This window comes from Ranitomeya imitator, unplaced genomic scaffold (assembly GCF_032444005.1).
Source record: "Ranitomeya imitator isolate aRanImi1 unplaced genomic scaffold, aRanImi1.pri SCAFFOLD_325, whole genome shotgun sequence".
Classification (NCBI taxonomy): domain Eukaryota; kingdom Metazoa; phylum Chordata; class Amphibia; order Anura; family Dendrobatidae; genus Ranitomeya; species Ranitomeya imitator.
The window spans coordinates 312,004-335,799 of NW_027193546.1; the positions used below are offsets into that span (position 1 = coordinate 312,004).

The 23,796-nt window shown below is 44.3% G+C and overlaps 1 protein-coding gene across 2 annotated transcripts; it reads left to right on the forward strand.

Annotated features, from left to right (window-relative positions):
• Positions 1–1,872: 1,872 nt before the first annotated feature.
• LOC138653711 (lysine-specific demethylase 8-like) lies at positions 1,873–22,761 on the forward strand. 2 transcript variants are annotated; one of them, XM_069743321.1, is made up of 10 exons: positions 1,873–1,983; positions 2,877–2,969; positions 3,780–4,309; positions 10,529–10,611; positions 10,844–11,004; positions 15,313–15,445; positions 16,937–16,984; positions 22,011–22,160; positions 22,291–22,383; positions 22,476–22,761. In XM_069743321.1, the coding sequence occupies exons 3-10, from the start codon at positions 3,871–3,873 to the stop codon at positions 22,638–22,640; spliced, it is 1,272 nt and encodes a 423-aa protein (XP_069599422.1). In that variant the 5' UTR covers positions 1,873–1,983; positions 2,877–2,969; positions 3,780–3,870; the 3' UTR covers positions 22,641–22,761. The 2 variants fall into 2 exon arrangements, with proteins under 2 accessions (XP_069599422.1, XP_069599420.1); XM_069743319.1 differs by lacking the exon at positions 2,877–2,969 and having other exon boundaries at positions 1,880–1,983.
• The last annotated feature ends 1,035 nt before the right edge of the window (positions 22,762–23,796 follow it).

The window sequence follows — 23,796 nt, forward strand, 5'->3', positions numbered from 1 at the left end:
GGTCAGTTTGACATTACTAATGCTGTGTTTGTGTTAAAATGTTTTGAAAGGGTTGGATACAGTCCAAGGAGACCTCAGCAGAGACCCCCAAAGGTCTCTTTGCCCTAAAGGAAAAGACTACTTCTATTAAAGACCAGGGATATTTGAGGAGTTTACATTGGGGCCCACAAGCTTCGAGTTGCACCACTGGACCTCAGCGGGTTACACGCGTCTTTAAATGCCATAAGAGGCTTTGCAGTATTGCAATTGAATTAATTCTCTGCAAATACGATTTTTGGGAAAGATTTGTCAAACCTGGCTATTGTATTATTTGAATTTCAAAAGATTTGATCATCTTTAATCCTAAGTCAATTTATCAAATCAGCTGACGTGCTGAAAAATTTGCGGGCTCAGTATCGGAGTCTGCATCAAAATGGAGGGAGGCGACACTGGACGTACCTATATGTCTAAGGTCGGAAAGGGGTTAACAAATGTGTGCTGGACCTGATTTTGTGGCACTTGCCCATTTATAAGTGTTACACGTTCTCCTCCTTTACTTGTGAAAAATGTCTCCCAGTGTCACAATCCTGGAGGTGCGCCTATTAGGACACTTACAGTATTGGCCCTCCCACAATAGGAGCTGCCATGATGACTGGAGGCCTGCTGACAGCTCTTGTCACCGCCATCTTTGTACTCCCGTGAAGCCCAGCTACTGGTGACCGTGATTCTCACTGCATACTGCAATAGTATATTGCACAAGCAATCAAACTTTTGCAGGATCAAATCCTATGGGGATGAAAGTAAGGAGATTTATTTAAAAAAAAAGTATTATATGATTAAAACAAAAATATTTTCCTTCACCCACGTTTCCAAATACAAACAAATAAAAGAAAAAAAACAAACAAACAAAACATATTTGGTATTTCCAGGTCCACATAGGAATGATCTACCAAAATGTAAAATTAACCCCCATGTTAAAGGGAATATATCACAATAATTTTTCTATATGATCTGAGAGCAGCATAATGAAGGGGCAGAGACCCTGATTCCAGTGATGTATCACTTGCTGGGCTGCTTGCTGCCATTTTGATAGTATCACAGTTTTCTCTGCTGCAGATCTAGCGGCGCTCTGAATGCTGAGTCCTGTATAACCCCGCCCACACCACTGATTGACAGCTTTCTGCTTACACTGTGTATAGGCAGAAAACTGCTAATCAGTACTAGGGGCGGGGCTGGACTAGGAGGCAGGAGACACCTAAGTCCTCTAGCGATAATTTCCTGCTGATAAAACACTGATTGTATTGAAAGAGCAAAATGCAGAATAGTAAGTGACACATGACTGATTCCCATTAATTGCTGGAAAGCAAAAAAATAAAAACTGCAAAAAAAAAAAAAAAAAAAAATGGGAATTTTCACTTGCTGCATCTCCCCAAAAACGCAATAAAAATAACTACCCAGGAGTCGTATCTGTCCCCAAAATGGTACCAATAAACAAGCCCTCACACCGCAAAAAAAAAAAAAAAAAAAAAAAAAAATCAAAATAAAACTTTATTGGTCTCAGAAGATGGTGCCAAAGACAAAAAAATCGTTTTATTAGGCATAAAAATATGAAAAAAAGCTAAGAAAAAAACGGAAGGGACATAAAAGGTTAGAAAAAGCTGTTGTATTGGAATGTTGGGGCGTCTTTGCCTTTCTAATGGACTATTTTTGCTTTCTCCTGTTATTTCGCTCTATGAACAGTAACGTGACAGAACCGCCCTCCTCACTGTCAGGAATGAACAGCGCTGCCTGGCCGCCGCCGCACGGAACTGCTCATCATGTCAGCTGACTCGCCGTATCCAATGAGATGCCGCCTCCGCCTGACCAATAGCAGAAGTGGCTAGTTATGACGTCACTGTACGCGCTACCTGCTGGGAAATGGCGGCGGGTACTGGCACTGCAGTGTGTGGCCGCAGCGTTACCGCGCACGGAGCGCTCTCACCACCGTTCTGTCTATAGCAGCAGGTAATGGCTCTGTATACACTGGTTCCTCCCCGCCAGGTGCATGCTGGGAGATGTAGTTGCACACTGCAGCCAGGGGGAGCGCAGATAATGATGGCGGGTATGAGCAGAGTGATCTTTCCTGACTTTTACAGTGTGGCGTGACGTCAGCACACAGCAGACATTCCTGCCTGGATTTATGCTAGAGAACTATTACTGCTGAGCGCGCTTTTCTGTGCTTCATAGGGTTAGAAGAACTACAATTCCCAGAATGCCCTTCTAGCTGCAGGCTGCCCTGGCATGCTGAGAGTTGTAGTGTTCCTGTGGGGCTGGCAGCTGCTATTCAGGCACATCCATATTATATATGGGAGGAGAGGGCGCGTTTCATACTTTGCAACTCTGGGGCCCATTTTAGTTTTTTCTGTTTTTTTTCCGCCCAGAGCCATAACTCTTATTTTAATGGCCACACAGACATGTAAGGCTACTTTCACACTGGCGTTTTTTGCAATACGTCGCAATGCGTCGTTTATGGCAAAAAACGCATCCTGCATAGTTGTTTGCAGGATGCGTTTTTGCCCCATAGATTAACATTAGCGACGCGTTGCCACATGTCGCAACCGTCGTGCGGCGGATGCGCCTTGTTGTGGCGGACCGCCGGGAGCAAAAAACGTTAAATGTAACATTTTTTGCTCCTGACAGACCGCTTTTTCCGACCGCGCATGCGTGGCCGGAACTCCGCCCCCACCTCCCCGCACCTCACAATGGGGCAGTGGGTGCGCTGGAAAAATGCACCCGTTGTGCAGTGCGTCAAACGCCAGCGTCGGAATCTCTGCCCGACACATTGCGACGGGCAGATTCCGACTCTAGTGTGAAAGGAGCCTAAGAATTGTGTTTTTTTTTTTTTTTTTTTTTTGCAGGAGGACTTGTACTTTTGAATGCCGCCATCCATTTTACCTTGTAGTGTACTCGAAAATGAGGGGGAACAAAAAGTAAAAAAGTGCGGTGAAATGGTAAAGAAAAAAAAATATAAAACATTCTGACATTGTTTTTGGGAGTTGTTTTTATGGTGTACATTTTGTGGTTAAAAAAAAAAACAAACAAAAAAAAAAATGCAGTGTGATTCTCCTCATCAATATTATAACGGAGATACCAAATATGATTTTTTTAAATTATTATTTTAGTGGTGAAAAAAAAAAAAAAAAAAAAGCTGATGTTTGCAAAAAAAAAAAAATAAAGATATGGAGTTGTCACCATTTTCCGATACCTGTAACATTTTTGTTTTATTTTTCATCTGATGACTTATTTTTTTGCGTGGTGACACGTTTTTAATTAGTACCAATTTGGCATAGAGTTCACTTTGATCGCCTGTTACGGCATTCTTGAATTTTTTTCCCTGTTTCCTGATTGGGTTAATTATTTTTATATTTTGATAGCGCTGACTTTTCTTAACTTGGCGATGCCAAACATGTTTTTATTTATTTTTATTGTCACTGGGGGAAGAGTGAGGTGCTTTTTTTTTTTTTTTTTTTTTTTTTTTCTCCAAACTTTATTACTTTTTGCTTCAATTCTTAGATACTTGCAATCATTTACTCACTTGTACTACTTTTTAAGAGCAGTGATCGGAACCAGCTCCAGTCGCTGCTGTACCAGGAGCGCCTACAATGTATGGAGCGGGTTCGGCCCCTGAGTCCGCTCCATACACCCAGTCCCCCCCCCCCAATTCGTTTTATGACGCCACTGTGTGATTTCTTACAAAGGGAAGCGTTGATGTAACGAGCCATACATGTTGTATAGGTGAATATTGTTTTTTCTATTCACAGGTATATGTAGCAGGACCCAGTATGTAACTGGTGGAACCGGTATGAGATCATGAAGATTGCTCAGGATTGAAGAATAAACCTAGAGGAGCAAATGCAGAGCTCAGTGTGGCCCCAGATCCGGTCCCTATTGCCTCCTAGCCTCGAGGAGTTTCCGCATCAGCTGGGCCCGGAGGTGGACGGGGCCATTGTCGTGTGTGTGAAGGAGGCGGCAGTCTGTGTCTATACGTGTGATCTGGGCCGATGTGGGCACCTGGGGGAGATGATTATGGACTATAGCTGGGAGAAGCTGAATGGCCGTAACTGGAGGGATGTGTCCCGGGACTGGAGGATTGCCTATTCTTATGGCTGCCTGTTTAAGGTGGTCGGGGATTGTGGGGAGCTGGTATTGGATAAGGACAAGGTTCTGCGTGTGTGTGACATGTCTTTGCTCCTGGGAGCTGAGATCATGGACAATGTGATAAGTAAAATAATCCAAATATTGGGGGATCCGCTCACCAAGGACTCTGTGCGGACCCCAAAGTCTACAACAGGTAATTGATCTGCGGAGTCAGTGGGAAGCACCTAGCGGCATGCCATCACCTGCTCAGATGGTAAAGCCTTTGTAAAGAAGTATTCCTAATAATCGAGGGTCCCGTCTCTGAAACCCTTTTCTCTTTGGAGAACACAAGTCCCAGAGCCGGCGCTCTTACCATATGGGTCAGTGAGGAGGGCAAACCCATTACATAGTAGTCCATAGGGAGGACCACAGCTACGTCGGAGCCTTTACAACTCGAGTTATCTTCCTGCTCCAAGCCAGAGAAACCAAGGAAAGACCTGTCCACAGGCCGCCCCGAAGCACAGTCTCTCTATGATGAGGAACATATTTGTGCTTCGGGGCAGCCTGTGGACAGGTCTTTCCTTGGTTTCTCTGGCTTAGAGCAGGAAGAAGACTCTGCCTTCAGTCCCATCCCGGAACACGAGATATCATTAACTGAAAGCTTCTAACACTGGTTACACAAGAACCTCAGGATGGTTTTTTTTCACCCAAGTTATCCTCTTAATCAGTGTAACATCGCCAACCTGACAGTGCCTGTAGTTTACTTAGTTAAATCCTGCTGCCAGGTTCGCTTTAAGCCTATGTTCACACATTGCTTTTTTACATTGTTTTTTTTTTTTTTTTTTTGCTGCGTTTTTTTTTTTTTTTTAATGGAAATTAAAATCTGCTCTTTAGAGTACTAGCAAAAGCTATTAGATTTCAGAAATCTCACGGGCATACTTGCCTTTTTTTGTCCTGACTGCATTGGAAATTGCTGTGGCTTTGTTTTTTTAACCTGTAGCATCTCAAGTCGTTCACCATAGAAAGCAACGCGGGAGTGCAAAAAAGACACAACCATGAGTTTTATTTACCAAAAACAAACTTTATTAAATATGTACTGTAGACAAATGACAACTGTAATATGCAGCAAGAATGGATCAAAAACGTACCAAAACCTGCCTTCTGTAAGCAGCTTCTTCACTGCCAAGAGATCATGTTTTGCCTGCAGAAAAAGTGCAGCAAAAGCATGCGATCAGTCTAACACCTAGTAAAGTTGTAATATCCTGTCCCGCGAGTCCATACCCCTTTTTAACCCCTTCCCGCCCTTTGACGCATACGCTGCGTCATGAAAGTCGGTGCCATTCTGACCCATGACGCAGCATATGCGTCATGGAATGATCGCGTCCCTGCAGATCGGGTGAAAGGGTTAACTCCCATTTCACCCGATCTGCAGGGACAGGGGGAGTGGTAGTTTAGCCCAGGGGGGGTGGCTTCACCCCCTCGTGGCTACGATCGCTCTGATTGGCTGTTGAAAGTGAAACTGCCAATCAGAGCGATTTGTAATATTTCACCTAAAAAAATGGTAAAATATTACAATCCAGCCATGGCCGATGCTGCAATATCATCGGCCATGGCTGGACACACTAATGTGCACCCACTCCACTCCTCCGATCGCCCCCCCAGCCCCCCGATCTGTGGTCCGCTCCCCTCGGTCCTGTGCTCCGCTCCCCCGTCCTCCTGCCCGCTCCCCCCGTGCTCCAATCACAACCCCCGTGCTTCAATCAAACCCCCCCGCACTCCGATTCCCCCCCCCCGCACAGCGATCCCCCCCCCCCCCCCGTGCTCCGATCCACCCGCCCATACAGCGATCCCCCACTCCGTGCTCCAATCCACCCCCCCGTGTTCCGATCCACCCCCCCCGTGCTCCGACGCCCCCCCCCGTGCCCTGATCTCCCCCCCCCCTTATACTTACCTGGCCTCCCGGGGACCGTCCGTCTTCTTTCCTGGGAGCCGCCATCTTCCAAAATGGCGGGCGCATGTGCACACGTATTCTGGTCCTCTGCGGATTTTTCCGCTGCGGATTTGATAAATCTGCAGTGCTAAACCGCTGCGGATTTATGGCGGATTTACCATGTTTTTTCTGCGCATTTCAATGCGGTTTTACAACAGCAATTTTCTATTTGAGCAGTTGTAAAACCGCTGCGGAATCCGCAGAAAGAAGTGACATGCTGCGGAATGTAAACCGCTGCGTTTCCGTGCAGTTTTTCTGCAGCATGTGTACAGCGATTTTTGTTTCCCATAGGTTTGCATTGAACTGTAAGCTCATGGGAAACTGCTGCGGATCCGCAGCGTGTGCACATACCTTTAGAATTAGGCTATGTGCACACGGTGCGGATTTGGCTGCGGATCCGCAGCAGAGTTCCATCAGGTTTACAGTACCATGTAAACATATGGAAAACCAAATCCGCTGTGCCCATGGTGCGGAAAATACCGCGCGGGAACGTTGCGTTGTATTTTCCGCAGCATGTCAATTCTTTGTGCGGATTCCGCAGCGTTTTACACCTGTTCCTCAATAGGAATCCGCAGGTGAAATCCGGACAAAAAACACTGGAAATCCGCGGTAAATCCGCAGGTAAAACACAGTGCCTTTTACCCGCGGATTTTTCAAAAATGGTGCGGAAATATCTCACACGAATCCGCAACGTGGGCACATAGCCTTAGGGTTGGGTTGGAATTAGGGTTGTGGTTAGGGTTAGGGGGGTGTTGGGGTTAGGGTTGTGATTAGGGTTACGGCTATAGTTGGGATAAGGTTTAGGGGTGTGTTGGAGTTAGAATTGAGGGGTTTCCACTGTTTAGGCACATCAGGGGATCTCCAAACGCAACATGGCGCCACCATTGATTCCAGCCAATCTTGTATTCAAAAAGTCAAATGGTGCTCCCTCACTTCCGAGCCCCAACGTGTGCCCAAACAGTGGTTTACCCCCACATATGGGGTACCAGCATACTCAGGATAAACTGCGCAACAATTACTGGGGTCCAATTTCTCCTGTTACCCTTGAGAAAAAAAAAAATTGCTTGCTAAAACATCATTTTTGAGGAAAGAAAAATGATTTTTTATTTTCACGGCTCTGCGTTGTAAACGTCTGTGAAGCACTTGGGGGTTCAAAGTGCTCACCACATATCTAGATAAGTTCCTTGGGGGGTCTAGTTTCCAAAATGGGGTCACTTGTGGGGGGTTTCTACTGTTTAGGCACACCAGGGGCTCTGCAAACGCAACGTGACGCCCGCAGACCATTCCATCAAAGTCTGCATTTCAAAAGTCACTACTTCCCTTCTGAGCCCCGGCATGTGCCCAAACAGTGGTTTACCCCCACACATGGGGTATCAGCGTACTCAGGAGAAACTGGACAACAACATTTGTGGTCCAATTTCTCCTGTAACCCTTGGGAAAATAAAAAATTCTGGGCTAAAAAAATATTTTTGAGGAAAGAAAACGTATTTATTATTTTCACTGCTCTGTGTTATGAACTTCTGTGAAGCACTTGGGGGTTCAAAATGCTCACCTCACATCTAGATAAGTTCCTTTCGGGGTCTAGTTTCCAAAATGGGGTCACTTGTGGGGGGTTTCTACTGTTTAGGCACACCAGGGGCTCTGCAAACGCAACGTGACGCCCGAAGAGCATTCCATCAAAGTCTGCATTTCAAAACGTCACTACTTCACTTCCGAGCCCCAGCATGTGCCTAAACAGTGGTTTACCCACACATATTGGGTATCAGCGTGCTCAGGAGAAACTGGACAACAAACTTTGGGGTCAAATATCTCCTGTTACCCTTGGGAAAATAATAAATTGCGGGCTAAAAAATCATTTTTGAGAAAATATATATATTTTTTTTTTCATGGCTCTGCGTTATAAACTTCTGTGAAGCACTTGAGGGTTCAAAGTGCTCACCACACATCTAGATTAGTTCCTTTGGGGGTCTAGTTTCCAAAATGGGGTCATTTGTGGGGGGATCTCCAATGTTTAGGCACACAGGGGCTCTCCAAACGCGACATGGTGTCCGCTAATGATTGGAGCTAATTTTCCATTTAAAAAGCCAAATGGCGTGCCTTCCCTTCTGAGCCCTGCTGTGCGCCCAAACAGTGGTTTACCCCCACATATGGGGTATCAGCCTACTCAGGACAAACTGGACAACAACATTTGTGGTCCAATTTCTCCTATTACCATTGGCAAAATAGGAAATTCCAGGCTAAAAAATCATTTTTGAGAAAAGAATAATTTTTTTATTTTCATGGCTCTGCATTATAAACTTCTGTGAAACACCTGGGGGTTTAAAGTGCTCAGTATGCATCTAGATAAGTTCCTTGGGGGGTCTAGTTTCCAAAATGGTGTCACTTGTGGGGGAGCTCCAATGCATAGGCACACAGGGGCTCTCCAAATGCGACATGGTGTCCGCTAACAAATGGAGCTAATTTTCCATTCAAAAAGTCAAAAGGCGCGCCTTCCCTTCCGAGCCCTGCCGTGTGCCCAAACAGTGGTTTACCCCCACATATGAGGTATCGGCGTACTCGGGAGAAATTGCTCAACAAATTTTAGGATCAATTTTATCCTATTGCCCATGTGAAAATGAAAAAATTGAGGCGAAAAGAAATTTTTTGTGAAAAAAAAAAAAAAGTACTTTTTCATTTTTACGGATCAATTTGTGAAGCACCTGAGGGTTTAAAGTGCTCACTAGGCATCTAGATAAGTTCCTTGGGGGGTCCAGTTTCCAAAATGGGGTCACTTGTGGGGGAGCTTCAATGTTTAAGCACACAGGGTCTCTCCAAACGCGACATGGTGTCCGCTAACGATGGAGATAATTTTTCATTCAAAAAGTCAAATGGCGCTCCTTCCCTTCCGAGCCTTACCATGTGCCCAAACAGTGGTTTACCCCCACATGTGAGGTATCAGTGTGCTCAGGAGAAATTGCCAAACAAATTTTAGGATCCATTTTATCCTGTTGTCCATGTGAAAATGAAAAAATTGAGGCTAAAAGAATTTTTTTTGTGAAAAAATAGTACTTTTTCATTTTTACGGATCAATTTGTGAAGCAGCTGGGGGTTTAAAGGGCTCACTATGCATCTAGATAAGTTCCTTGGGGCGTCTAGTTTCCAAAATGGGGTCACTTGTGGGGGAGCTCCAATTTTTAGGCACACGGGGGCTCTCCAAACGTGACATGGTGTCCGCTAAAGAGTGCAGCCAATTTTTCATTCAAAAAGTCAAATGGCGCTCCTTCCCTTCCAAGCCCTGCCGTGCGCCCAAACAGTGGTTTACCCCCACATATGAGATATCAGCGTACTCAGGACAAATTGGACAACAACTTTCTTGGTTCAGTTTCTCCTTTTACCATTGGGAAAATACAACAATTGTTGCTGAAAAATCATTTTTGTGACTAAAAAGTTAAATGTTCATTTTTTCCTTCCATGTTGCTTCTGCTGCTGTGAAGCACCTGAAGGGTTAATCAACTTCTGTAATGTGGTTTTGTGCACCTTGAGGAGTGCAGTTTTTAGAATGGTGTCACTTTTGGGTATTTTCAGCCATATAGACCCCTCAAACTGACTTCAAATGTGAGGTGGTCCCTAAAAAAAATGGTTTTGTAAATTTCGTTGTAAAAATGAGAAATCGCTGGTCAAATTTTAACCCTTATAACTTCCTAGCAAAAAAAAAAATTGTTTCCAAAATTGTGCTGATGTAAAGTAGACGTGTGGGAAATGTTACTTATTAACTATTTTGTGTCACATACCTCTCTGGTTTAACAGAATAAAAATTCAAAATGTGAAAATTGCGAAATTTTCAAAATTTTCGCCAAATTTCCGTTTTTTTCACAAATAAACACAGAATTTATTGACCTAAATTTACCACTATCATGAAGCCCAATATGTCACGAAAAAACAATCTCAGAACCGCTAGGATCCATTGAAGCGTTCCTGAGTTATTACCTCATAAAGGGACACTGGTCAGAATTGCAAAAAACGGCAAGGTCTTTAAGGTCAAAATAGGCTGGGTCATGAAGGGGTTAATACATGAGAATATGCTTCTGACTGACATTGCAAGTTATATAGCCTGTGATCCACAAATACATCTAGATCCTTCTCTACCAGTGACTCTCCTAGTTTCACTCCCCCCTACACCCAGATCCTTCTCTACCAGTGACTCTCCTAGTTTCACTCCCCCCTAACCCAGATCCTTCTCTACCAGTGGATCCCTTAGTTTCACTCCCCCCCTCCCCCCAGATCATGTGATACTCATATTATCAGTGCCAAGGTGTATAACTTTACATGACTCCACATTAAACCTCATCTGATAATCGGATGCCAAAAAAATCTAGTTTATCCAAGCAGCTGAAGATCTTGTATAGACGGCACTATGCCACCTAGTGTGATTTGGCCATTGCTGATATTTCCTTCCTCTTTCAGTCCTGACCCACAGAAGACAAAAGCGTCTGAGAGATACTCAAGAGAATCCGGTGGATGTTGAACCAAATGGCCAAATCCCAGAGGTAGTTTCTCTTAGAGATCAGACATCTTTGTGAGATTTTGTACTTTGTTAATTAAAATCGTCTTTGTTGCTCCTACCAGCCAATCACAGATCAGCTTTGATTTTTCTAAACCTTTTCAAAAAATAAAAAAAATGAAAGCTGAGTTCTGGTTGCTATGTGCAATAAATGAGGCCCATTGTGTGTTCTATAGAAAATGGTGGCGTAATAACTTTATAGTTATTTCTCTGTGCAGAAAATACCCCGTCCGCTCACCCCGGTCCTGTGTGCCGATACTACAATTCCTACAGTCCGCTGCCCCTCGCTAGAACACTTCAGGCACAATTACCTGATACCCCAGAAAGCTGTAATATTGGATGGAGTCATCGATCACTGGCCATGCATGAAGAAATGGAGGTAAGATGTTACATCAGGGTGAATGGAGCAGGCTCAGCAGCATAGACTGCTCTGTACATGACAGGTGTCGACTAGCTTGCTCCAAATGCTGCTGTTAACCATTTAGATGCTCATTTAGTTTCTGAAAGCCACGTATGGTTTCTATCTGCGTGAGTGGAGTGATAGTTCAGACTCTCATACCCTCCATTCACTCTACCCGCACCCCTTAAATCCTTTGTCAATGCCATCTTCGGCCTCCTAGGAAGCCCTGTCTACAGCAGGGTTTCATAGGAGACCAGTAGTCTCCCTGTGTACTGCAATGTATATAGTACAAACCATCAAATTATTTCAGATTTAAAAGGACTAAAAAATAAAGAGGGAATAGATAAAAAATGTTTTAAATAAATTTTATGTTTTGGGTATCACAGAGAGTGATCTATGAAAATGTAATTAACCGATACAGTTAACTACTTAAAAAAAAAAATCTATCTATAATCTATATCTATGCTACCATTCAAAAATGTAGGGTCACTTAGAAATGTCCTTATTTTTGAAGAAAAGCACAGTTTTTTTCCAATGAAGCTAACATTAAATAATTCAGAAATACTCTATACATTGTTAATGTGGTAAATGACTGTTCTGCATGCAAACGTCTGGTTTGTAATGCAATATGTTCATAGGTGTATAGAAGCCCATTAGCAACAACCATCACTCCAGTGTTCTTATGGTATTTTGTGTTTGCTAACTGTGTAAGAAGGCTAATGGATGGTTAGAATACCCTTGTACAAGTATGTTAGCACAGCTGAAAACAGTTTGGCTGATTAGAGAACCTATAAACCTGACCTTCTTTTGAGCTGGCTGAGAATCTGGAGAATTACATTTGTTGGTTTCATTAAACTCTCAAAATGGCCATTAAAAAACAAAAAAAAAATATGTGAAGCTCAACGGTCTATTCTTCTTAGGACTGAAGGCTATTTCATGCAAGAAATTGCCAAGAAACTGTAGATTTCATGCAACAGTGTGTACTACCTTTAGAGGAGAGCACAAATAGGCTCTAACCAGAGTAGAAAGAGAAGTGTGAGGCCGCGCTGCACAACTGAGCAACAAGTACATTAGAGTCTGTAGTTTGAGAAATCAACGCCTCACAGGTCCTCAACTGGCAGCTTCATTAAATAGTACATGCAAAACGCCAGTGTCAACGTCTACAGGGAAGAGGCGACTCCGGGATGCTGGCCTTCAGGGCAGAGTGGCAAAGAAAAAGCCATATCTGAGACTGGCTAATAAAAGGAAAATATTAATATGGGCAAAAGAACACAGACATTGTACAGAGGAAGAGAGGAAAAAAGTGTTATGGAGATGCAGAACAACTGAAAAGATGCTGGAAGAGTGCCTGACACCATCTGTCAAGCATGGTGGAGGTAATGCGATGGTCTGGGGCTGCTTTGTTGCTGGTAATGTGGGAGATTTGTTTAAGGTAAAAGGGATTTTGATTAAGGAAGGCTATCACTCCGTTTTGCAACGTCATGCCATAACCTGTGGACAGCGCTTGATTGGAGCCAATTTCATCCTACAACAGGACAATGACCCAAAACCACCTCCAAATTATGCAACAACTATTTAGGGAAGAAGCAGCAGCTGGTATTCTATCTGTAATGGAGTGGCCAGCGCAGTCACCAGATCTCAGCCCCATTGAGCTGTTGTGGGATCAGCTTGACCGCATGGTGCGCAAAATGTGCCCATCAAGCCAAACCAACTTGTGGGAGGGGCTTCTGGAAGAATGGGGGGGGGGGGGATTTCTCCAGATGCTCTCAGCAAATTACCGAGTAAGTGCTAGAATGCTAAAGGTCTGCAATGCTGGAATTGCTGTAAAGGGAGCATTCTGTGACGAAAACAAAGTTTGAAGAAGAAAATTATTTCAAATAAAAATCTATTTTTCGACCTTAACTTTTATATTTTTTTTTTTTATATTTTTTTAAAACCTTTTCTATTGTAATTTTGCCATGCTTCAATAGCCTCCATAAGAGGCTATAAGCTGGCACAACTCGCTCGGCTACATAGAGGCGCTGCTCAGATCGCTCCTATGTAGCTGAATTACTGCATTGCCATGAGCGCCGGCAACAGGGTGGCGCTCACAGCAATCCGGCATCATCAACCATAGAGGTCTCAAGGAGACCTCTGGTTGTCATGCCGACACATCGCTGACTCCCGATCACGTGACGGGGGTCAGTGATGCACGTATTTCTGGCCCGATGGGCACAAGCGCTAGTTAAATGCTCCTATCGGCGTTTGACAGCTGCATTTAACTACCGTATATACTCGAGTATAAGCCGAGATTTTCAGCCCATTTTTTTGGGCTGAAAGTCCCCCTCTCGGCTTATACTCGAGTCATATACCCGGGTGTCAGCAGGTGAGGGGGAGCGGGGGCTGTGTAATTATACTTACCTGCTGCGGCGCGGTCCCTGCAGTCCCTGGCTTCTCCGGCGCTGCAGATTCTTCCTGTACTGAGAGGTCACATGGTACCGCTCATTACAGAAATGAATAGGCGGCTCCACCTCCCACAGGGGAGGAGCCGCATATTCATTGCTGTAAATGATCGGTAACTGTGACCGCTCAATTACAGGAAGAAGCTGCAGCGCCGGGGAAGCTAGGGACTGCAGGGACCGCGCCAGGAGCAGGTAAGGGGAGCGCAGCGCAGCGCTATAATTACCTGCTCCTCGCTCCGGTACGGCTCCGTCTGCAGCGTCCTCTAGCAGTGACGCTCAGGTTAGAGGGCGCGGTGACGTAGTCAGTGCGCGCCCTCTGCTGAGCGTCAGTGCTGGAGACGGAGCCGCACGAGGAGCAGGTAAATATTGAAAGCGCCGGCGTCCTGAGAAGAGAGGTGAGTATGTGATTTTTTTTTTTTTTTTTATGGCAGCACCAGCAGCATTCTAAGGAGCACCTATGGGGCCATAATCAAAGGTGCAGAGCATATATGGGGCACAGCATTCTAAGGAGCACCTATGGGGCCATAATGAAAGGTGCAAAGCATATATGGGGCAGCATTCTAAGGAACACCTATGGGGCCATAATCAAAGGTGCAGAGCATATATGGCACAGCATTCTAAGGGGCACCTATGGGGCCATAATCAAAGGTGCAGAGCATATATGGCACAGCATTATAAGGGGCACCTATGGGGCCATAATCAAAGGTGCAGAGCATATATGGCACAGCATTATAAGGGGCACCTATGGGGCCATAATCAAAGGTGCAGAGCATATATGGCACAGCATTATAAGGGGCACCTATGGGGCCATAATCAAAGGTGCAGAGCATATATGGCACAGCATTATAAGGAGCATCTATGGGGCCATAATCAAAGGTGCAGAGCATATATGGCACAGCATTATAAGGAGCATCTATGGGGCCATAATCAAAGGTGCATAGCATATATGGCACAGCATTCTAAGGGGCACCTATGGGGCCATAAGCAAAGGTGCAGAGCATATATGGCACAACATTATAAGGAGCACCTATGGGGCCATAATCAAAGGTGCAGAGCATATATGGCACAGCATTATAAGGAGCATCTATGGGGCCATAATCAACGGTGCAGAGCATTCTATATAGCACAGTTGTATATGGAGCAATAATGAACGGTATGGAGCATCTATTTTTATTTTTGAAATTCACCGGTAGCTGCTGCATTTTCTACCCTAGGCTTATACTCGAGTCAATAAGTTTTCCCAGTTTTTTGTGGCAAAGTTAGGGGGGTCGGCTTATACTTGGGTCGGCTTATACTCGAGTATATACGGTAGTTAATAGCAGCGGGTGGATCACGATTCCACTTACCGCTATTGCACGCACATGTCAGCTGTACAAAACCGCTGACATGTCGATACTTTGAAGTGGGCTCCGCGCCAAAGCCCACATCAAACATGACATGTGCGGTACTAGTATTTTGCATGTCTTGAAGGGGTTAAAAAACATGTAGTAAAAAGCTATCAAAATGTCCTAAATTATGATAGTTAATATGGTAAATAATTACTGCTCTCCACGCAAATAAAATATAAAAAAAAACAAACAAAAAAAAAATAACACTTATGGGTCGCAGAAAATTGTACAACAAAATGGGCCTGTGAGTCCTGCTTTCCCTGCCCACACTGGTTGACTGTGTTCGGGTAGAAGTGTCAATCATTCTGTGTGAGCGGGGAAAGCAGGACTCGCAGGCTTTTTTTTCTTCCTGGCAGCATTTGCATAAAAATACTGAATACAATAATGGTAAACCTAATGATAGGCTGCATCAGTAGAAGTCTGGCTCTTTTATTGTGTTTTTTTTTTTACCCACACAGCATAGAGTACATCCAGAAGGTGGCTGGTTGTCGGACTGTTCCTGTGGAGCTGGGATCCAGATACACTGACGCAGAATGGTCGCAGAGCCTGATGACTGTCAATGAATTCATCGATAACTATATTCTGGATCAGGTAGGTAACAGTGCGTATAAGTGTGATCCATCATATACTGACGGGCTACTGGCCCTGATCCATCACCAGAAGGACATGTAGGGCTGCTGGTAAAGCTCTGGTTAAAGCCTTGACTTTTCTTGGCCTTTGCTCTTGCTGGTCTATCCTGAGGATAGGACATCGTTATCCATTTACCGCTCCTGAAAAAGAGTTTAGTGTTAACCTTTCGTTAATGCAGTTTTATTAAGTTTCAAATCTACAATCTTCATTATTTCATTAATTCTCACTAGAAAAGGAGAATGCAAGGTGCACCATAGTGCAGAACCGTAGGTGCAGGATGTGTCCTACATATACAGACAAACAGTGTCCTAGAGGTATAGATGTGCTACTACCAGGCTCAACCTGCATCTATAGCAGTCAGCTGCAGCTGTTCCCATCTCCGGCTATGTTCACATGTTGCATTTTTTCCTGCAGGCAAAACCTGCATTCTTGGCAGACTAGAGTCAGCTTAAAAAAAGCAAGTTTGGCTGCTTTTTTTCATCTCCTGTCTATGCTGACAAAGTGTACTGCATCCCCCAAAAATATGATGCAACTTCCTTTGGTTTTTGCACTAAAAACGCAGCAAAACCTGGTGTTTTTTTTTTTCCCCCATTTTTTAATTTTTTTTTTTGCACTGTTTTGCTGCATTTTGATTTGTTTTTTCTTGTTTATTGTATAGTGAACAAAACTATATCTCTTCCTGCAAAACAACCTGTCCCTTGTTGACAGAAAAAATAAACTCTTAGAAGAAGGGGAGGAAAAAATACCAAATACGTAAATATTGCCTGGTTACGAAGGGGTGAGACTACGTTCCCACTAACCTATATTGCTTAATGGGTGCAGGAATAATGCAACATCAAAAACTCACCAAAAGGCTCATCATGGGAATGTAGCCTTAATTGGTTTGTCCATTACTAGAACAACTCCTTCTTGATGTAAATGTTTGGCCCTGAGAAAATAAAAACACTTATACTCGCCTCCTGTGCCAGCGCCGTTCCAGCGGTTTCTGCACTCGCGCTCCCGGAGCGAATGTCCCGCTGTTGTGACACGTGGTGTCCGACGGCCAATCAGCGCTGGCGTCACTGTCCTCGCCTTCTATCGAATTGAGCATGAAGCGGAAGAACGGGCTGCAGCTGATCTGACTTCATGTTCAATCTGCGCAAAGGTGGAGAAAGTGACGCCAGCGCTGATTGTTCGCCGGACACCACGTGTCACAACAGCCGGACGGGAGCTCCAGGACCGCGAGTGCTGACACCGCTGGAACAGCGCTGGCACAGGAGGCGAGTATAAGCTTTTATATTTTATCGGGGCCAAACATTTAGATAAAGAAGGGGTTTTCGTAGTGATGGACAATCCCTATTAAGCTTTATTTCTATTAAAAAACCTCCAAGACAAACCCCGGACCAAATGCAATAATAAATGTGTGACTGTTCTGTGCTGTAATTGCTCTGACTCATTGCTGTCTGCTCCCAGGAGCCGGCCCGCAGGGGATACCTCGCTCAGCATCAACTGTTTGAACAGGTAATTGGATTTAATTGTATTTAATATCCTAATATGGAAGATGTCCAATTCCCGGGAAGACAGGACCACATGATGGCTGGGCAGGGAACAATCGCTGATTCACAGTTAAATGGGTTGTTAAGGATTAGAAAAACATGTTTCCTTCTGACCAAACCAGCGCCACCCATCTACAGCCCAAATCTATAAATGATGCAGAGCTGCAATACCACACACAACCTGTAGGACATAGGTGGCGCTGTTTTTTTTTTTATTTGACAGAAGTTGACCATGCTTTTCTAATACTGGACAACTTTTATCCTCTTGCATAATGATCTCTACATAGTTGGTAAGTAAAGTCAGCAAAAATCACTGCACTCGTATGATTTTCAGATGCATAAATTCAAAAGTTTATTTAAATTGGGAAAGGGGGAGATGTCAGGCGAATTGACGTTTCGGCCAGCCCGTGGCCTTGTTCACAAAACCGCTGTAACAAGCAAGAAAACAACACAACACTATAAGCGGGTCAATATATACATATATACAAATATACAAAGAGGACAAAGAATCCATATCAAAGTCGATAAGCTGCCAATGGACATATGATGTAACGATCAAGACATATTGTACAGAGCTGGAATGTACAAAAAGGTGGGATATACAAAAAGGGGAGAGAGAACATTATAATGGATTTGCAAAACCGGTACTGGAGGAAGAAGAAACATACCCTGTTGGAACTCTGTTGCATGTAAAGAAGAATCCTTTAAATTATGTTGAGTCATATATAATGGTATGGCGATATACCTAAAGAGAACAATATAGCATGAAAACGCAGCTAGGGTCCTACATACCCAGGTAGAGGGCTAACAAGGAGCGGGCATCCCCTTAATAGTGACTAAACGTTAATTAAGTACCCTGTATAGTGCCCCAGTATAGTATATTACAAGTGTAAACCAACATACTGACCCAGCTGGAACGCTAGACAACATATGCCCATGCATAAAAATCGTATCTGCGGCCGGAACCAATCTTGTGGCTGAAACATACGTATATATGAGGATGAGGCATAAAATCTGTACACTAACGGGATAGTAAAACATGAAGACATAATAGTACCTGGCTTGTGGATATAGTGGGTAAGATTATGTATCAGGTACTGGTCGTCCCGTATGTTCTGATATGTCCTCAAGGTCACATAGACATATAGCGCTATAGGCAGAACAGAGTGGAGAATATATGTTGGATCAAGCCTTGTATAGGGAATAGTCAGTATAGTAGTAAAGTTTGTGGCATCACTTAAATACCTGTGCTAAGTAGGTATGCAAGGGACCCAGTGTATTCATAGAAATGACCCCCCTTGAGGATATGGTATGCTGCCAGTAGGTGAAAAGATGTCGTCCCTGCTAGGAAGAGAAAAATCCATGCTATAGAAACCTCTCATAGTTAATGAGACACTTATCTGCTGGTGGTGCTGAAGTCTCACGTTTCCGTGGTGCAGGCAGGGCATAGGCGTTGGTGGCGTAGTGGAGGAGGCCGACACAATCCTGTGTCTAGGCAATGGACCGCTCAGTAAAGCGCATGGTGCCCGGCGTTAGTGTACAGATTTTATGCCTTATCCTCATATATACATATATGTTTCGGCCACAAGGTTTGTCTGTTCTGTCCACAGCTCTATATTTCTATGTGATCTTGAGGACATATCAGAATTTACGGGACGACCAGTACCTGGCATATAATTTTGCCCACTGTATCCACAAGACAGGTAGTTCTATGTCTTCATGGTTTACCATCCCGTTAGTATACAGATTTTATGCCTCATCCTCATATATACGTATGTTTCAGCCACAAGATTGGTTCCGGCCGCAGATACGATTTTTATGCATGGGCATATGTTGTCTAGCGTTCCAGCTGGGTCAGTATGTTGGTTTACACTTGTAATATACTATACTGGGGCACTATACAGGGTACTTAATTAACGTTTAGTCACTATTAAGGGGATGCCCGCTCCTTGTTAGCCCTCTACCTGGGTATGTAGGACCCTAGCTGCGTTTTCATGCTATATTGTTCTCTTTAGGTATATCGCCATACCATTATATATGACTCAACATAATTTAAAGGATTCTTCTTTACATGCAACAGAGTTCCAACAGGGTATGTTTCTTCTTCCTCCAGTACCGGTTTTGCAAATCCATTATAATGTTCTCTCTCCCCTTTTTGTATATCCCACCTTTTTGTACATTCCAGCTCTGTACAATATGTCTTGATCGTTACATCATATGTCCATTGGCAGCTTATCGACTTTGATATGGATTCTTTGTCCTCTTTGTATATTTGTATATATGTATATATTGACCCGCTTATAGTGTTGTTTTGTTTTCTTGCTTGTTACAGCGGTTTTGTGAACAAGGCCACGGGCTGGCCGAAACGTCAATTCGCCTGACATCTCCCCCTTTCCCAATTTAAATAAACTTTTGAATTTATGCATCTGAAAATCATACGAGTGCAGTGATTTTTGCTGACTTTATGACATATGGGATTAAACATCCCGTTCACTAGCACCGTAGACTGTACTGATTGAGTGCTAGCTTTGATTCTTCTCTACATAGTTGGTAAGTAGATGGCAGATTTTGGCAACTGAAGTCTCTTAATTTTGTGACTTTTATAGTCTTGACTGGGTTCTCTGACTGGAAAAAAAACTATTAATGTATAACACAATGAACTGATAAAGGACGATCGGCACAGATTTGATAAACGATATCAGACCCCTTTCTCTTGGTGTTGACTCTTCACCGCCACATTCACTCTGTACAGACAGAGCGCCCTCTGTGTGACATGTATGAAGGCGGCTGGTTGTGGACTTCAGTTATTAGCTGTGACTTCTCCTTCCCTTGTCTGCATCAGCCATGATAGAGAGGAGGGTGGCTTTGGCTCAGCTATTGAATGGAGCCGGACAGCCAGCCCCCTCCATACATGCCACTGACAGAGGGCTTGAGGGAGATCTGCCTATGGCGAAACAAATGCAGAAGTGGAGAGTCGGAACCAGGAGCAATTTCTTTTGTCAGACAACACCCTTACTGAAATTCTCCAAAAAGTAGGGCCCAACATAAGTAGCGTTAGTTAAATGCCGCTGTCAAACTCTGACAGCGTCATTTAACGCGCTCTTTTGGACATCGGGCTGGAACTATGCGCAACGCTGACCCCCGTCACGTGATCGGGGGTCATCGGTGCGTCGGCATAACAACCAGAGGTCACCTTGAGACCTCTATGGTTGTTGATGCCGGATTGCTGTGAGCACCACCCTGTGGTTGGCGCTCATAGCGACTCAGCAATTCAGCTACATAAAGGCGATCTGAACATTGCCTCTATGTAGCAGAGCCAATCAAGTTGTGCCAGCTTCTAGACTCCCATAGAGACTATTGAAGCATGCCAAAACTTAATGAAAAATAGTTTTAAAAATATAAAAAAACAAAAAAATAAATTGCCCCCCCTTCGCCCCATTCAAAATAAAACAATAAAAAAAACAAACATACACATATTTGGTATCACCGCTTTCAGAATCGCCCGATCTTTCATTAAATAAGAGGATTAACTTGATCGTAAAACGACATAGCGAGGAAAAAAAAAATTAAAACGCCAGAATTACGTTTTTTTTCTAGTTGCTGCGACATTGCATTAAAATACAATATCGGGCGATCAAAAGAACGTATCTACACCAAAATGGTATAATTAAAAATGTCAGCTGGGCACGCAAAAAATAAGCCCTTGTGCAACCCCAGGTTTCGAAAAATGGAGATGCTACGGGTATCGGAAAATGGCAGGTTTTTTTTGTTTTTTTTTCTTAAGCAAACTTTGGAATTTTTTTTTTTACCACTTTAATACCACCAAGTTCATTATTTGGTCAGTATTTTACATCAGTATTTGTATGGCAAAACCAGGAGTGGGAGAAAAATACAGAAGTGGAGACGTGTTTCTCTAAGGCTACTTTCACACTAGCGTTTTTTTAAAATCCGTCACAATGCGTCGTTTTGCAGAAAAAACGCATCCTGCAAAAGTGCTTGCAGGATGCGTTTTTTCCCCATAGACTTCTATTGACGACGCATTTGCGACGGATTGGCACACTTCGCATCCGTCTTGCGACGGATGCGTCGTGCTTTGGCGGACCGTCGGGAGAAAAAAACCCTACATGTAACGTTTTTTTCTCCCGACGGACTGCTTTTTCCGACCGCGCATGTGCGGCCGGAACTCCGCCCCCACCTCCCCGCACCTCACAATGGGGCAGCGGATGCGCCAGAAAAATGCATCTGCTGCCTCCATTGTGCAATGCAGCAAATGCTAGCGTCGGAATCTCTCCCCGACGCATTGCGACGGGGAGATTCCGACGCTAGTGTGAAAGTAGCCTTAGACTTTTGCTCTGATTGTTCCACTCCTGGTTTTGGCTTACAAATACTGAGGTAAAATACTAAACTTGGCCAAAGAGTTCTTCCCGTCTTCATTAATGGCTATTGTCAGATACTAATTAACAATCAGTAAATTGATAGTGCTTGTAAAGTCTTCAGCCGTTATTGATAATCACATTTTTTTTTTTTTTAATTTTGTTTACAGCGGGTTGCCTTGCTGACCGACCACCACTGCTAGCAGAACTTTTAAGCACTGCTTTAAATGTTGCTGTGATCACGGGAGCGGGCTGTTACCTCCGAATCCTGGCAAGCTTCTGCACCGTGTTTAATGAGATAGACATCAGTGGTGGTCAGTTTCCCTAGAAACGACCTATAAAGAAAAATATATCTCAAGAACGACTGAAAATGTTACTGAATTGTAAATGTGCTTGTTTGTTTTTATGCACGATCTGTGAAGATGGGAACAACCTTTTCACGGAAACCTCTTAAAAGATGAAATCTGGCCCAGACACATGAGAGAAGATCAGTCTGACATTGGATCCAGAAGGACCAGATCTCCTATGGAGAGATCAAACCCCATTGACACTGCTCGGAGACTGCAGAGGGAAAGTTGCAACATATTGTTATGGCTTTTTCTTGTGTCTTGTGAACAGATACGTGAACTTAAGGAGGATATTAGTATTCCGGATTATTGCTGCCTCGGGGAAGGAGATGAAGATGAGATCACCATCAATGCTTGGTTTGGGCCGGCAGGGACAGTGTCTCCTCTTCACCAGGACCCTCAGCAAAACTTCCTGGCACAGGTGGGTGTATATAATATTTTATATAATATATATATATTTTTTTTTCTTCCCATTATTATTATTATTTAATTTTTCAATTGGGAGGAAGATGCCAGGTTTCTGTAGCTATATATTTTTTTCTGTGCTGCAGATCGTAGGCAGGAAGTATCTCCGCTTATACCCGGTGAGTGAGACGGAGCGCCTGTACCCATTTGATAGCTCTCTTCTTCACAACACCAGCCAGGTAGGTGTTCTCCTCCACTTCCTCCTCTGCCTCCACCTATAACGTTCTAGTTTTCTGTTACAGCTCTGATCACGGCCTTTTCTCAATCTCAGGTGGACATAGACAACCCGGACACAGACCAGTTCCCTGCCTTTGCCCAGGCAGCTTATCAAGAGTGTATCCTGTGCCCGGGGCAGATCCTGTTCATTCCGGTGAAATGGTGGCATTATGTGAAGGCTCTGGATATCAGTTTTTCTGTCAGTTTTTGGTGGTCTTGACCATGAACTTTCCTATTTGGGCATTTACTGTCATCTTGTGCTAATGTGTCCTTTTCCTATGCACTGTAACATTCGGGCTCATATGGGCACAGGGAGCTGAATAAAACCAGGCGTGTAAGAACCGGGTACAATACTCCTGCCTGAATGAGGCCTAATGTTTATACACCACAGACTTACCTATGACAAACAAGAGGATCTACAGCAGAAATTCAGATTTCACCCATTAACTATTTGTGACCTGCAAATATGTCTGGGTGTATAGAGCTGACTCGGGGGGCGAGCCTGCTGCATAGAGGTCAGGTGCAGGCAGCCGGCTCATATTGCTGCTTTTTAAGTATTAAAGTTTGATCGCCCCTACGTAAGGGCAATGAGGTACTCGGTACTGGGTCCTTCAGTTCCCTCAGCGGGGATGTCACGGTGGCCCGACCCGGACCGTGGCCCTTTGAGGGGCACCAAATAAAGGGCAACGTTTGTAGATAACGGTAGTGTTCGTGACGCCACCTGTAGTATTTGGTCAGAGTGACCGACGCTGCTTAGGGGTCCACTGGGGTGATGTTATGGCAGCTAGATGGTATACCTTCCCACAGGTGAAGTATTTCCGCAGGGCTTCCCAAAAGTGTAGATGTTGATGGTGGGTGGTGCAAGGCACTGCGAATAACGAGGACACAAAGGGTGTAGTCTCTTTACCTTTACTGAAGGCTTCAGCATCCACAGTCCAGAGTGCCGGATGACAGGGTAGGCAGAGTCCGGCCGGTCTGATGGCAATTCCAGAGTCCCCTTATCCAGGTGGAAATCGGTAGCCTTCCCCTTGCGCACAGTAGCATAGTAGGTCCCTACTTGCATTAGCTCCCATAAGGTCCTCACTGTTGTTACTTCTCTCTCTCTGTCCCCCAGATGGAGAGGACCAACCCGTATGACGGTGGTGGCCTGAGGCTATTTTATAGGGACCCTAGTGTCGCCCCCTCCTCCGAGTTGCCACCTTGTCTGCTTAGGTGTTTAGGTCGGACAGCCAACTTGGAATTGACTGCCCTGCCGATCTCTGAAGTAAAGCATAGAGTCTATTACTCCCTCAGTGTTCCAGCCACCAGATCTGCGCTTCAGATGGAGGCAGCCTGCTTCTAGCTGGTCTCCCACTGATGTTTGACTCCTGTTGCTA